This window comes from Ornithorhynchus anatinus, chromosome 3 (assembly GCF_004115215.2).
Source record: "Ornithorhynchus anatinus isolate Pmale09 chromosome 3, mOrnAna1.pri.v4, whole genome shotgun sequence".
Taxonomy (NCBI): domain Eukaryota; kingdom Metazoa; phylum Chordata; class Mammalia; order Monotremata; family Ornithorhynchidae; genus Ornithorhynchus; species Ornithorhynchus anatinus.
In genome coordinates this window covers 34,545,110-34,560,983 of record NC_041730.1, presented here as the reverse complement: position 1 = coordinate 34,560,983, position 15,874 = coordinate 34,545,110, and the positions used below count along the sequence as shown (strand labels likewise).

At 42.0% G+C, this 15,874-nt stretch overlaps 1 protein-coding gene across 7 annotated transcripts in view; it reads right to left on the bottom strand.

Moving 5' to 3' along the window:
* The window catches only part of NAV2 (neuron navigator 2), a 355,390-nt gene that overhangs the window by 78,535 nt on the left and 260,981 nt on the right, over positions 1 to 15,874 (bottom strand). For all 7 annotated transcript variants that reach the window (XM_007658581.3, XM_001505596.5, XM_029059807.2 and 4 more), the window contains one exon: positions 855 to 993. In XM_007658581.3, the coding sequence (XP_007656771.1) occupies positions 855 to 993 (139 nt within the window). The remainder of the gene's footprint in view (positions 1 to 854; positions 994 to 15,874) is intronic.

The window sequence follows — 15,874 nt, the reverse complement described above, 5'->3', positions numbered from 1 at the left end:
TCTCCTCTTCAAAGACCTATTGAAGCCACATCATTTCCAAGAGGCCTTTCCAGACTAAGTCCCACTTTTCCCCATCTCCCACTCCCTTCTGCATTGCCCTGATGTGCTCCCTTTGCTCTTTCCCCAGCCCCCACACCAGCCCCACAGCACTTATGTATAAATCTGTAATTTAATTTATTTGTATTGATGCCTGTTTCCCCACCTCTAATATGTGAACTTATTATAGGCAGGGAATGTCACTCTTCATTGTCATATTGTACTTTCCCAAGCGCTTAATACAGTGCTCTGCACACAGTGAGCGCTTGATGATTGAATGAATGAATGAATGAATGAATGAATGCAGTACCTGGCTGAATATAAGCGCTTAACAAATATAATAATTATTAATTCTTACTATTACTGAACTCTGCACATAGTAAGCACTCAAGAAATATGGTTAAGTGATTGACTTATAAGGAAGCAGGTCCTCCTCCTGATACATCTCACTTGGGGAAAATGTCTGTCTTCCCCTATAGAATGTAGACTCCTAATGGATAGGGATTGGGTCTACCAAACTAATTATTTAGCACTTTCCTATAATAAGCATTCAGCAAATACCACTGAGTGCTTGGGACTGGCAGCCTCAGGGTCCTGGTTACGGCTGGTGTGATCTATGGGGAAGATGGCGAGGTGTCGGTGACTTTGCTATTGCTCCACTAATGTGCTGTACAGTGCTTGGCACATAGTAAGCACTTTAACAAATACCACTCTCCTGACTTGCTTTAACACTGAGCCATCTGGGTGAAGAGCATGGAAAACTTACAGGGATGGGGGACAGGGGCCAAGAACACCACCCTGGGAATAGCGGGTCTTACCTGCACATCCAGATTTTTGCGTGATGAAGCAGGCGTGTTGGCATAGGAGCTAATGGATGAGCTGGTGTTGATATCATCGGTGCTGAGATTGTCTATGGTGTCACTGATTCCACTGCTGACAGAGCTGCTGTCATCCCAGCTGCAGAGAGAAGCATATCCTGATTATCCAAGCAAAGCAGCACTCTGACTACATGGCGGGGGGCAAACTACCCAAAAGGCAGAAAAAAATCCAGAACACCACAGAAACCGAACTTTCCACGTATGCTGTCATGGACTTCGGGGACTGTGGAGGGATGGTAACGTTCATTTGGGATCATGGGTTGAGTGCAGTTTGGTATGTCAACCTGCCTTCTCCAAAGCTCTTTTCTTAGCAGAATGAGACTGGTAGAAAAACCCATATGCCCTCACCACTGCTGGCCCCACAATCTCAGAGGATCAAATTTATACCTAGCACAAAACTCAGCCCATTTCAGAACAGAACTAATCCATGACAATATTATAACTGGAAGGTGATTCGGAAGAAACAGTACTTCTGGATGGGGAGGAGCATCAACAGAAGTTTTGTCACTGATTTCATGGCTAAAGTAGAAAAGAAAACTGACTGCAAACTGTACTTACCGTAACTTATCAAATCCCACTGGAGTCCTAACTACAGTGTTATCAACATGATGTTATACAGTATTATTGGCTCCAAATCAGGATGAAAAGGAGGCAGGAATGCATACAAGATTAGTCCACTGAACTTCTTAAAGCAGCAGAAGAATGCTTCTGTTGTTCAACTAGCTTGGCTTTCCCTTCCAATCCGGCAGTAGGACAATCGCTCATTATTTAAAGTTTGTTTCCAATACCCTCTCACCAGAGATTTTCTACTTTAGAAGTAAAGTTGGAAGTGGAAAGTATAGAACTAACCTGCATAAAACAGTATGAAGGTGGCTGGTGACAAAAGAGCAAAGGAAAACTGGCTAAGAAAACTAAGGCACTCTCCTGGGCAAAGTGCTTACATGCAGACTGCCTAGCCATTGGAGATCCATTGGGAGATTAATGTAAGTGAATTTATTGAATCCCGGCTCTGCTGCTTGCCAGCTCTGTGACAGTGGGCAAGTCACTTCACTTCTCTGTGCCTCAGTTACCTCATCTGTAAAATGGGGATTAACTGTGAACCTCACATGGGACAACCTGATTACCCTGTATCTACCCCAGTGCTTAGAACAGTGTTCTGCACATAGTAAGTGCTTAACAAATACCAACGTTATTACTGAGCATTTACTGTGTGCACAGCACTTGGGAGAGTTCAATACACTTGGTAGACGTGATCCCTTTCCATAAGGAATTTACAAACTAGTGGAGGAGAGTATGTATATATATATATATATATATATATACACATATAGGTTGTAAATACATTTATTTGTACTTATTTGTACTGAAGGTGGGAGCGAGGTGAATATCAAAGGGCTAGGGTGTATGAATGTGAGTACATTGACAACACAGAGGGGAGGGTGATAGGGTGGTGAGATGAGAAGTTAGAGAAGGACTAACTTCTTGAAGGAGATATGATTTTGGTAGCGCTTTGAAGATTGGGAGAGTCTGTTAGATGGGGAGAGTAGGGTTTCAAGCAGGAGGATGGGCGTGGGCAAGGGGTTGATGGTGAGAGAGATGAGATCAAGGTACAGTAAGTGGTGCGAGAGGAATGAACTGAAGACTGAGTTGTAGTGGGAGAGGAGTTAGGTTAAATGGAGTAAGAGGTAGGAGTCCTACCCCTATCTCACTATGTGCTACTGGATATGTCACTTTCCCTTTCTGAGCTTTAGATTCCTTACCTGTAAAATGGGTCTACTAAAACCTGCTCATTCAAAACTCTGAGAAATGCATACATACATATACGGGCACAAGCTGTGAAAGTGCTTCTTCCAGAGAATATAAGAATTCCAGGCACTGCATTATTAATGTTACAGTTGGCTTTCTGATTACAGTTTCCTATAAGAAAATATAGATTGTGGACCATGCTAGAGAAAGAGACCAAACTCCTACCTGTACTCTTTCCCCGTTTTTAGTACAGTGATCTAAACACAGTACCACTTAATAAATACTACTGCTTACATATATGAAGATTAGGTTGGAGACAGGAGTGAGGAAGAGGAGGGAGGGAAAATCATCCTAGATTATCCTAGTTGTCCTTTATATCATAATTTCCAGGATAGTGATTTTAACGGAAGATACAGTTCCTTGTGCCTCATAAAAATGGCAGAGTTGGCAGCCCAGTGACAATCTGGAGGCAGAAAAACTAAGCTCCCAGTCCAGGCACCCTCCCTCTACTGAGTTTAGGAGGATCTCTAAAAGACCCTTGGAATAGTCATCTGTGGAGAAAGAAGGGGGAAGAGGGAGTGGAATTCTTTTGATGTACTTTACTAGGCACCTTCCCCCAGGATATAGACAGCATGGTAAAACATATTCTTGCTGACTAAAACCAGAACAACCTCTCTGCTTAGGAAGACTCAAGTTTCCTTCCCTGTGTCAGCATCGAATACTTAGCCGAAAGTGAGGTACATAACCTTACATGATCATCTCAGATCCACCCAGAGATTGACACAATCCCAGAGGGTTTCTCACTCCATCCCCAACAGCTGCACTCCAGCTGGTAGAAAGCATCCTGAGCAGAGGATAGAGAGTTGCACAATGTTCGTCTGTCTTCTCCTTCTGGGTGAGGTTGGGAGAATAGAACAATCTAAAATGGCAAAGTCTGCTCTTCAATTCATGTGGAGACAAGGAGAGATGAGAAGTCTGCAACCCCCAACCCCTGCACAGCCATTCTCCTGGACCTATATGCCCTCATCGTGCCAGGACATCCACACTCTGACCCATTCGGGTGCACAGTGCTATTTTGCAGCAGGGCTGAGACCAAACTTTCCCTAAAAGCAAACTTTCTGTCTACACAGTCCTGAAAGGAGTGCCATCAATCAATCGTAGTTGTTGAGCCCTTACTCTGTGTAGAACACTGTACTAAGCACTTGGGAGAGTGCAATATAACAGGGGTGGTAAACACATTCGCTGCCCACAACAAACTTACGGTCCAGAGGGAGAGATAGGCATGAAGGAATAAATTACAGATATGTACCTAAGTGCTGTGGGGCTGAGAGATGGGTGAATGAAGGTGGCAAATTCAAATGCAAGGATGATGCATACGTGAGTAGGCTCCTTCATGTAGCCCAGCTATATGCTACATCAACGGCTACAGCTATGCGGAAGGGAGTGGGCTCCTTCGTTCAGTCCAGCTATATGCTACGCCCCCTCAACCCTAACTACACCACTGACTGAAACATATGTACAGAATGTACAAGGCCCAGGGTCCTCAAGCCTCCATCAAAATAAACTAAAGTCAATTCCCATTCCAGGACTGGGAGAAGACCATATTAATTAAATATTTTAGGGAACCAAGGATTCAACATAAGTCCTTGGGGAACTAATTGTGTCTTTTTTGTTCAGCACTTACTTTGTGCCAAGCACTGAACTAAGTACTGGAGTGGATACAAGTATATGAAGTTGGACTCTGCCCTGCATGGGGCTCACACGCTTAATCCCCCTCTTACAGATGAGGTAACTAAGGCGCACAGAGAAGTGAAGTGACTTGCCTATGTCCACACAGCAGGCAAGTGGTGGAGTCGGGGTTAGAACCCATGACCTTCTCACTCCCAGGCCCAGGTTCTTAAATGCTCCATCCTTAAACCTACCTTTCATATTCAAGGAGGGATTGGAAAGACTGAGAGATAGATGATCAGGATATCAATTTATGTGTTGTATTTTTCAAACATCTTTTCCTTATAGACATATAGAAGCAGTAGATAGAGCCTGGACCTCCAAGTCAGAAGGATTTTGGGTTCTAATACCTGCCCCACCACTTGTTTGCTGTGTGACCTTGGGCAAATCACAACTTCTCTGGGGATTAAGACTGTAAATCCCACATGGGACATGGACTGTGTCTAACCTAATTAGCTTGTATCTACCTCAGAGCTTAGAACAGTGCCAGGTACATAGTAAATGCTTGACAAATACCACAAAAAAACACCCCATGACATTGTAACTTGATACTACTACAGTACACTCAATGCAGTGTTCAACTAGAATGGTATTTTCTGCTGTCTGTAACATCCATATTAATGACATAGAAGGGTAGGTAAACAGCAGGTTAATGAAATTTGAATGTAATTCTAACTTGTCAGAAGATGTTAATATTAACAGGGATAAAGGGCTCACATAAAGAAAGAACATGGTAGGATGAAATTCAGCTAAGGAAGATCCAAACTACTTCATTCAAAGCAAACATGAAAGCTTGTAAAGGAACGTCAGATGTAGGGACAGAGGACAGCAAATTAATTTGAGCTTGCAACAAGACAATGTAGTTCAAAAGGACTGCTATTTCAGAAGGCAAATAAAAAGTTGACAATCAGGGCACAGGGCAGGGAATCATGCAAATCCAATGAGAATGCACCTGAAACCCTGCTAGTAAACAGTAGGTAGGCACATCAGTCCCAACACAAAGAAAAAATGGAGTACAGCCGAGTGACAGACCATTCAGAGGAATTAGAGGGACCTTGGAGAAAGATTCTCGGTTTCTAAAATGAAATAACTAAAGGAGGAGGAGGAGACAGCACTCAGTTCAGATCAGCATTTGAAAAGGGCAACTATTCAGATTTTTAATTTTGAAAAATAGGATTGAAGATTATTAAAGTAACTTTTTCTACCTTTGCCTCTTGCCTGCTGGCATGACCTTGGGCAAGTCACTTAACTTTCATGTGCCTCAGTTTCCTAAGCTTTAAAATGAGAATTGAATATCTGTTTTCCCCCTCTCTCAACTGCGAATCCCGTGTCTGTGTCTGACCTGATTATCTTGTAACTACTCAGCATTTAGTTTTGCGCTTGGCACATAGTAAACACTTTAAAAATACCATTTTTAAACACTTTAAAAATACCATTATTATCTTTTGTTGCCTTGAAAATAAGAAATGTTTGTTTTTGGTGAATGTGAATGAATAAAAATATGACACCACATGCAAATGGTGGAATAAATTTTCCAACACCAGTTATTAGATCTATACCACTTCCCATTACTTTCTCCAAGAAATACACTGCTAATCCTGTGGCATGCACTGCCTGAAGTCTGCCTTTCTTGGAAGACCCATTATGAAATATTGAAAAAAGAGATTAGAAAGAGTGACAATAAGTTGCAATTGGGGGAGAGAGAAAACTGAACATTTCTTGATGCTCGAATTCGACTTTTATCCATGAAGTTCACCAAGTGGGGGATTTGTCATATGTACATCATTTACTCAGTGAAATTATAACTTGTGTCAGTCATATTCTTTTGCTATGGACTTCTAAAGTAATGTCAAATAAGGGCTTACAATTACATGATAATGTATTTAAAATTTTTGTCCTGTAAAAGTCACAATTTGAAGCTTTTTCTCTAGCCAATGATCAAGGTCAAATTTTGAATAGGTCCATATCACAGTTATTCCTCATCAAAGGGCCCTGTCATTTTCACTGGATACCTTGTGTGTGTTGCTCTTGATGGGTTGAAATAATGTCTTTGGAAATTTTGGCATCTTTATTCAGGGAGTATGGCCTGAGATTAAGGCTCAAAGTAGGGAAGATAAGGAAAGCTACCATCCCTTCTTTAATTGACCTCATCTGGATCTGTGAAATGTGACAAAGTTTCTGAAATTTGCAGGGGCAAATAACCATTTATCAATTGAGCAATCCTTCTCTATCACCATCTCTTGCTGTAGCTTTGTGCTGGGTGGGGAGGCAGTGGAAGTTTTATTCTCCTTTTGATTAGCTTTCAAGTCTTCAAGGTGCTGACAATTAAGTGGATTAATGGGCACTGATTCTCCCACGAGTAATTCAAGGAACAAACCCACTCAATGGCCCTCAAAGGCTTACAAAAGAAAAAATGAAACAAAACAAAAATAACACCACTCTAGAAAGGAAGTCCTACATAGGTCTTTTCTTGACTCACTGCACTAGTCAAATCGATGGTCTAATCGATGGTTTTAGAGGTAGTGTGATTCATCAAATCATTTCATTGTTCTCAATGGCTCACCAGAGAGGGGGGAATAGATGTAGAAGGATTCAGATTTTCTGGTTTTCATCGTAGAACACAACTTGCTTCCTCTCAAAACAGATAATGTGCCCTTGAGTCATGCATAAAAGGGGACTTAAGTCGGTCAGGACCCTGCAGATTTTCAGACAGAATAAAACTGGGGGTGAGGCAGCGGGAAAATGAAAATCACGGTAATGAACTTTCCTAATCATGAAAGCTGCAATGGTCCCATTCCCTCTTCTCTCCCTCCTTATGAGTCCAACACTGGAAAACAAGAGCAATATTGAAATAAAAACGGTGTTAGATAAAAGCTCAGGGCAGCTTCCCACTTTCAGCCTTGTAATCAGCCTCGTAATCCAATTGATTGATTGCTTTGAACTTCCTGCAGATTCTGGGGAAATTCGAACATTTTCAGTTAGAGTGTGGCCCCTACAATGCTACCTTCTATAAACCTATGGTGAATGGTCAGTCAGTTGATCACTGGTATTTATTGAGCACTTACTATTTGCAAAGCACTGTCCTAAGTGCTTGGGAGACTATAATACAAAAGTCTCCACCACCTTGCCCCCTCCTACTCACCTTCTCTCCTTCTACAACCCTACCAGCACACTTTGCTCCTCCCCTGTTCTCTCTCCCTCCCTCCAGGCTCATATCTACTCCTGCCTTCAGGACAGCTCCACCTGGATGTCCGCGGCCAACTAAAACTCAACATGTCCAAGACTGAGCTCCTTATCTTCCCTCCCAAACCCTGTCCTCTCCCTGACTTTCCAGTCACTGCAGGCGGCACTGCCACCCTTCCCATCTCACAAGCCCTCAACCTCAGTGTCATCCTTGACTGTCCTCTCTCATTCACCCCACACATCCAATACGTCACCAAAAACTGCTGGTCTCACCTTCACAACATCGCCCTTTCCTCTCCACCCATACTGCTACCTTGCTGGTACAATTTCTCATAATATCCCGACTGGTCTACTGCATCAACCTTCTTTCTGAACTCCTATCCTCCTGTCACTCCCCGCTTCAGTCAATACTTCACTCCACTGCCTGGGTTATCTTTCTGCAGAAACGCTCTGGGCATGTCACTCCCCTCCTCAAAAATCTCCAGTGGTTGCCTATCAACCTTTGCATGAAGTAAAAATTCCTCACTCTTGGCTTCAAAGCTCTCCATCGCCTTGCCCCCTCCTACCTCACCTCCCTTATCTCCTCCTACAGCTCAGCCCACACACTCCGCTCCTCTGCTGCTAACCTTCTCACTGGGCCTCGTTTCCGCCTGTCCCCACCATCGACCCCTGGCTCACGTCCTACCTCTGACCTGGAATGCCCTCCCTCCTCACATCCACCAAACTAGCTCTCTTTCCCTCTTCAAAGCCCTACTGAGAGCTCACCTCCTCCAGGAGACCTTCCCAGACTGAGCCCTCCCTTTCCCTCTGCTCCTCCTCCCCTCCCCATTGCCCCTACTCCCTCCCTCTGCTTTACTCCCTTCTGCTCCCCACAGCACTTGTATATATTTGTACATATTTATTACTCTATTTTATTAATGATGTATATCTGTGATCCTATTTTTCTATTCTGATAGTATTGATGCCTGTCTACTTGTTTTGTTTTGTTGTCTGTCTCCCCCTTCTAGACTGTGAGCCTGTTGTTGTAGGGATTGTCTCTATCTATTGCCGAATTGTATTTTCTAAGCTCTTCGTACAGTGCTTTGCACACAATAAGCGTTCAATAAATACGATTGAATGAATGCAGAATTAACCTTCTCATTGTGCCTCCATCTTGCCACCAACCTCTAGCCCAGGTCCTGCTTCAGGCCTGGATCGCCCTCCCTCCTCAAATCCGACAGACAATTACCCTGTTACTGAGGGTACATCTCCTCCAAGAGGCCTTCCCAAACTTAACCCCTCCTTTCCTCTTCTCCCACTCTTTTCTGCATCAACCCAACTTGCTCCCTTTGTTCTCTCTTCCCAGCCTCATAGCAATTATGTAAATATTTGTAATTTTTTTTTGTATTTGTGCTTGTCTAACCCCTTGGGAGAGTACAACACAACAATAAACAGTACTATACAACAGTAAAGACACATTCCCTGACCACAAGGATCTTAGGGTTCAATAAATATGATTGAATGAATGTTCCCTGCCCCTAACAAGCTTACAGTCTACAGAGTCAAGCTTTTACTAGCACCATTGCCATTGCCTAAAAGATATCTACATATTACACAGTGATTAACTTTCAAATCTTTATCTACCAAGCATCCAGAGCAAAAAAAAAGTCAGGGGTGCCACTGGGCACTGGAAAATATGCAGTATTTTATCTACAAGGAATGCAATTATTCTGTTGAATTAAAAAGCCCAACTGTCTTCCTACTGTTTATCAGTGAGAAACAGATGTTGGGTATAAAAGCTCCCTAAAAATGAACAAAGAGAAAAAAAACCAATCTCACTTAAAAAGGAGCCAGAATATCAAATTTCAACGCCTTACTCCAGGATTCCACAAGATACTGACATCATTGTGGTAGGAATTCCAAAAGCCATATAAGTATTCTCAGATGGTTTGAAACAAAATGTTAACGGTGAAAAGCATGCAGATAATCATAAATTATTTCAGCCCCTTCAATATGTGTTCCTTTCATAAAACAAATTAACCTTTTGATTCCTTTATTTTCAAACTGTAGTGCAGGAATTAGAACTAAATTACAAATACTAAACCTCAATTGTTTCCTGTGAATATTTTTTAAGAGAAAATGTCAAGGTATTCAAGGAAAGACTAACTACAGGAGATCTGCTCTCTCCATTCATCTGAAAGACTCCAGCAGTAAGGGCAACAACTAATTATTAAGTCCTTTTCAGATGTTCTTCATGCCCAATATAGAGTTCTACAACAGTTCTGCACTGAAATCATGTGGCACACATAAGGAATAAAATCTTCCAAGCTGAGGCAGACATAGACATTTTTCACCCTACATTTTCCCATCAGAAATCCTATACAATATTCATGCTTGGTGAACACTTTTACAAGAATGATTTTTTAAATGGGATTTTTTAAGCACTATGTGGCAGCATTGCACTTAATGCTGGGGTAGATACAAGCTAATCAGGTTGGACACAGTCCTCTGTGGGGTTCACATTTTTAATGTACATTTTACAGATGAGGTAACTGAGGCACAGAGAAATTAAGTAACTTGCCCAAAGAAGGCCACACCGCTGACAAGCAGCGGGATCAGGATTAGAACCCAGGTCCTCTTGATTCCCAGGCTCTTGCTCTTTCCACTAGGCCGTGCTACTTCTAATGACTCTACAATGATTGAATGACTTGAGATGACTTCAACATTGCCTCCATTTTTCAGAAGACATCTTTCATTTGACTCTGTGGAAGATAATGTGTTTAAAGGAAAAGATCTTTAAATGATGTGTAAGAGAGGCAAATCCTAAATAGAGTTAGTTCTTTGTCATTTGCTTGATGTCCAATGAATCATAGTACAACTAGCAGAAATTAAGTTCTGCATTATGATTCTGTTACTGAAAAACAGTTCCACAAACCAAACTCTAAAACCCTTACAACAAGTCAATCTTCCAAAGTCCACAATCTAGCCACCCACGTGTCTGCCATTTTCACATAATGACAGTTTTGGCAAATCCCAGTTTTGTAGTCTACCAGGGTAAATAATTTCAAACTCTGCTAAATAGAAAAGGGCAGTGTGATATCAAGGCCTTACCTGCTCATATTTCCAGCTTTTGCTCAAGAATTAACAGCAGCCCTATATATAACCACTGGGTGCCTTTGCAAGGCGGCTGTATTAAATTGCAAACGCCTGACTGGTGGAACTTGTTTTCTGGCTATTGTTCAAGACAATTGTTCCTGCAAAACTCCAGTGCCCCCAGGGGTATGAGATACATCAGCATGGATGACTGAGTCAGCCCCAAATGCAGGCTTAACAGTAAAGCCTAGGCAAGGGGAAGGATTCATCCACAAAAATTTTAGACAAGGCAAACATGTTAACTCTTTCTTCTGCAATTAATATTTGCTGTGTTCAGGCTTCAGTTTGTGCTTCTGTTACTGCCTCCAAAGCAATAAAGCAGACAACATTTAACGATATGAATTGCTTGGTTGTTATCAGGCTTTTATCTTCCATCTAGGAGTAGAATGACCAAAATCCAATCCAGGTGAGAAAGGATTTATTTTTAAAATTCAACAACAAAACCATCAAAACTGCACCTTTTTTTTTAAGGAGGAGAGGGCTGGGAAAGGGGAAGGGAACACAGAAAGATACATGAAACTGAAATATCAGCCACTTACATCCCACAGAAGGCTTAGCCCACGCGTCCTGATTATGCCAGGGAATAATCCACTGCACATATGTGAACAGCCGGTGCCAATAGCTCACAGCACTGTTAACACAACAGGGTGTGAAAAAACGCATCCTTCCTCTCCCTCCTCTTTCCCCCTTCTACCCTCAAGCTCTAAGTGTGGGGAGTCTCATAAATCAAGCTTCCTATACTCAATTGCCTCACCCTAACTAGAACTCACAAGGAGGAGACCGGATGGCAACCAGCCGGATCTGAGGTTACTCTATCTCCATTGTTCTTACCCACCCAGAAAGGCTGTACCATCTTCCTCAGTCCACTAGCAACTTCTCTAAGCACCTAAAGAGAGTCTACCCACACACCTGGGCTCAGGGGTCACCCTAAAGGTGAGCAATTCTGCATGTTCGGTTCTTCGGAGTTCAGTTTCTGACGAAGAGCATTAAAGGGCCCTGTGGTCTGGGAGAAAGAGCACGATATAGAAGCCAGGAGACCTGGGTTCTAGTAATAATAATAATAACAATGTTGGTATTTGATAAGCGCTTACTTTGTGCAGAGCACTGTTCTAAGCACTGGGGTAGATACAGAGCAATCAGGTTGTCCCACATGAGGCTCACAGTCTTAATCCCCATTTTACAGATGAGGTAAATGAGGCACAGAGAAGTTAAGTGACTTGCCCACAGTCACAAAGCTGACAAGTGGCAGAGTCAGGATTCGAACGCATGACCTCAGACTCCCAAGCCAGTGCTCCTTCCACTGAGCCACGCTGCTCCTCTAGAACCAGCTCTGCCACTTGTCCACTGAATGCCTGGCACATAGTAAGTGCTTAACAAATACCATCAAGTGCTTACTGTGTGCAGAGCACTGTACTAAGCACTGTACAATAGAACAGACTTGGTGGGCATGTTCCCTTCTCACAACAAGCTTACAGTCTAAAGGGGGATACGGGCATTAATCTAAATACCATTTAAAAAAGTGATAATAGCGCACTTCCACAAATTTAAACTTCAATCTGTCTCAACTGAGTGAAGGCTGTCCTCAACTTGAATGTACTTTCAAATACCTAAAAATGCTAATATATCAATCTGCTGAAAGCAAGTTTCCAAGACTACCCAAAAGGAGTGTTCCCTCTGCCTTTCATGCTTCTCCGACCCTACTGTGACACAAAAAGTCCTCATTCCTGAAATGTCAGTTACCTACACGTATCCAGGTTTGTTTGAAGAGAAAACAAACAAGAGGTTCTGAAGTATTGGAAAACATAGAAGGAAGACGTTTTGGAATTAGTTAAAATACCTACAATTTCTGGGAAAACATCCCAACTCCCAAAACAGTCAAATAAAAGCTCTGTATTACTACAAGTCATCACAAATAGCTTCAGGACTGCCTAAGTAAAAGGTCTTCAAGCAGTTTTGTTGAGGGTTAATTTCTTTCAGCATTGTAGATTCATTTGCTAAAACATTTACATCGTTAAAACACCACAAATAGATTCTCAAGTAAAGTCGATTGTTGCAAAATTATTGATGGGAGAAAAATGAGGACTTTGGAGGGTCCAAATTTCTGCAACAATAAACTTCCTAATCACATATGTCACGACCTCCTATAGTGTGGCTAATTCAATCTTATTTTAGTTCACTAAACCACAGAGTCCCTCTGAAAGTTTAGAAAAAAAAATCTCCTACCTTGCAATATTCCTAGGCCACAGCATTTCTCTACCTTGAGGTCCATGGAGTACTTCAGGTTTAAATTAACTTTACAGCCTGATAGCTTCATCAGCTTGCTGTGCCATCCTACACATTTGCTAGAGAAACCAGATACTAATTTGAATAATACACTGTATATGATTTCAAGATGTGAAAGGTTAGCTTTCAACAGAACACCCAGGAACTCTGAAAGACACTGAAACTTGGGGCTAGCTAGGTGGTGATCATCATAAACTACCTTGGGGAGAAATCCGATCCTCTAAGGAAATTAACCTCTGAAGTGCTGAAGGAGAGAGAGGTCAATACTCATTGCTGGTATCAAGTCAGCTGTGAAAAGTTGCAGTGAAGCAAACAGCTAGCACAAGCTCGCTGAAGGGTTACCGTAAATTACCCAATAAAGGAGTACATCAATTATTTCCCTCGGCAATACTAAGTACAGCCAATTAAAAAATAAAAAAACACGCCTTAAATCAAAGTGAACCACACAGAAAAATCTGAGCAATTGATTTTTCTCTCCCCAAAATAATTCAGCAGATCCAATGCCATAATTATATTCGGTAGGTTTTTAGTAACTTACTTTACTCAGATTTAAAGCTATTGATAAGCAAGAAAGACGCATCCAGTGTTGGATTTGCAATGTTATAAATATTTATATGAATTCTCAATCTTGATATACTGTCACTAAAGAGAATACATAATTTCTGGCTACACTAGGAATTATGGTATGCAGGGGAAGGGGGACACAATTCTTGTGTCTGAAAGGGGTTGTATTGCTATTTCTATTAAAACCCATAAACGAAAAATTCAAAAGGAACTAGGTAAGTGAAGCTCTGAACGATAAGAAACTCTGTTACCTCTAAAAGTTAAAAGTGTCACAATCATCAATAAAGCCTACTTTATTTCAAAAGAAAGAAAACCATAAATCAAAACTCCCCTAAAGTCTTACCACGTTGCCACAGGTTATGCGCATACAACTTTTGCAAGATTGCATAAGACGGACCTCTTGCATTTTTAATAAACCCAGGTATCAGTTCATCTAGAAATTGGAAGGAGAACAATTGGGTTTTGCGTGGGAAGTGTGTACATACCATCACTGTGGTCTCTGTTCCTTCAGCAAGTAAAAAACTTAAAAACACGGTAAAACCTTTTCCCCCTCCCCCCATCACAAGCTCTAGTGGACTTTCGGGGAGTAAATTCTGAAGTCTTCACCCTGAATGAAAATGTAAGAAGGCTCTTGAATATAGATTGCAATCTTGTGAAAATAACTTCTAGCTGCAGTTAATCATTCACATCTCATCCCTCCAGGGACTAGTGCCACTTAAAAAAACACACACACACAAAACCTGAAGGATTTAGGATGGGGGAATTGAGATATAATGGAAATCTGGGGTGGAGGTCTTCTCAACAGCATTAAGTACTTAGCCAATGCTGGGCTGAAATTCTAGGTGGCCTTGTATATGCACCTAGTAAGTTGCATAAGGAATTTGCCTTTTAAAGACACCTACATATCTTGTAAACCCCCGCCCCCAACTCCCAACCCCGCCCCGCACAGCACACACACCTTAATTGTCTCCTAAAAAAAGAAAAGGAGGATTCAGTCCACAATCTAATTGATGTCATTCTGGAATCAGTAAATTGTAGAGGCACAGAGCAATTGATAAAAATTAAATGTGAGGCAATCAATAAATGGTATTTATTGAGCTCTTTCTGTGGGTAGAGCACTGTAGAAGATGCTTAGGAGACTGCAGTACAATAGAGGTGGAAAATGCAATCCCTGCTTTCAAGAGTTATACAATCTTTGGGGGAAGACGGACATTAAAATAAACAGTGGAACAGCAGAGTTTTCAGGATATGTACATAAAATCTTAGGGGGTGGGGTGAGGCGGAGAGGAGTATTAAAATGCTTGAAGAGTACAGATCGAAGTACATAGGTGACACAGAATGGAGAGAAAGTGAATCAATCATATTTATTGAGCACTTACTATGTGCAGAGCACTGTACTAAGCACTTGGAAGAGTACAATATAGTAGCATTAGTAGACATATTCCCTACTCACAAGGAACTGAATCAGCCTCCTTGCTGACCTCCAAACCTTCTGTCCCTCCCTACTCCAATCCATACTTCACTCTGCTGCCCAGATCATTTTTCTACAAAAACGTTCAGAACATGTTTCCCCACTCCTCAAAAAAACTCCAGTGGTTGCTTATCCAGCTCCACATCAAACAAAAACTCACCATTAGTTTTAAAGCATTCTACCTTGTCCGCTCCTACCTCACCTCGCAACTTTCCTTCTAGAACCTAGCCCACACACTTTGCTCCTCTACTGCTAACCTTCTCACTGTGCCTCCATCACATCTATGTCACTCCTGGCCCCTTGCCCACATCCTGCCTCTGGCCTGGAACACCCTCCCTCCTCAAATCTGACAGACAATTATTCTCCCTGCCTTCAAAGCCTTATTGAAGGCACATCTCCTCCAGGAGGTCTTCCCTAAGTCCCCTTTTCCTGTTCTCCCACTCCCTTCTGCTTCGCCCTGACTTGTTTCCTTTGTTCATTTCCCTTCCCAGGCCCACAACATTTATGTACGTATCTGTAATTTATTTATTTATTTATATTAACCTCTGTCTTCTCTCCCACATCCTCCCCCACAACCCCAGACTGCAAGCTCACTGCGGGCAGGGAATGTGTCTGTTATTGTATTGTACTCTCCCAAGTGGTTAGTCCAGTGCTCTGCATACAGTAAGTACTCAATAAATACGATTGAATGAATGAAGAAGGTTACAAACTAGAGGGTAGACTGTGAGGCCGTCATTTAGGCTGTGAGCCTGCAATTGGGCAGGGATTGTCTCTAACTGTTGACAAACTGTACATTCCAAGTGCTTCCACCTTGTTTGCTCCTACCTCACCTCGGTACTTTCCTTCTAGAACC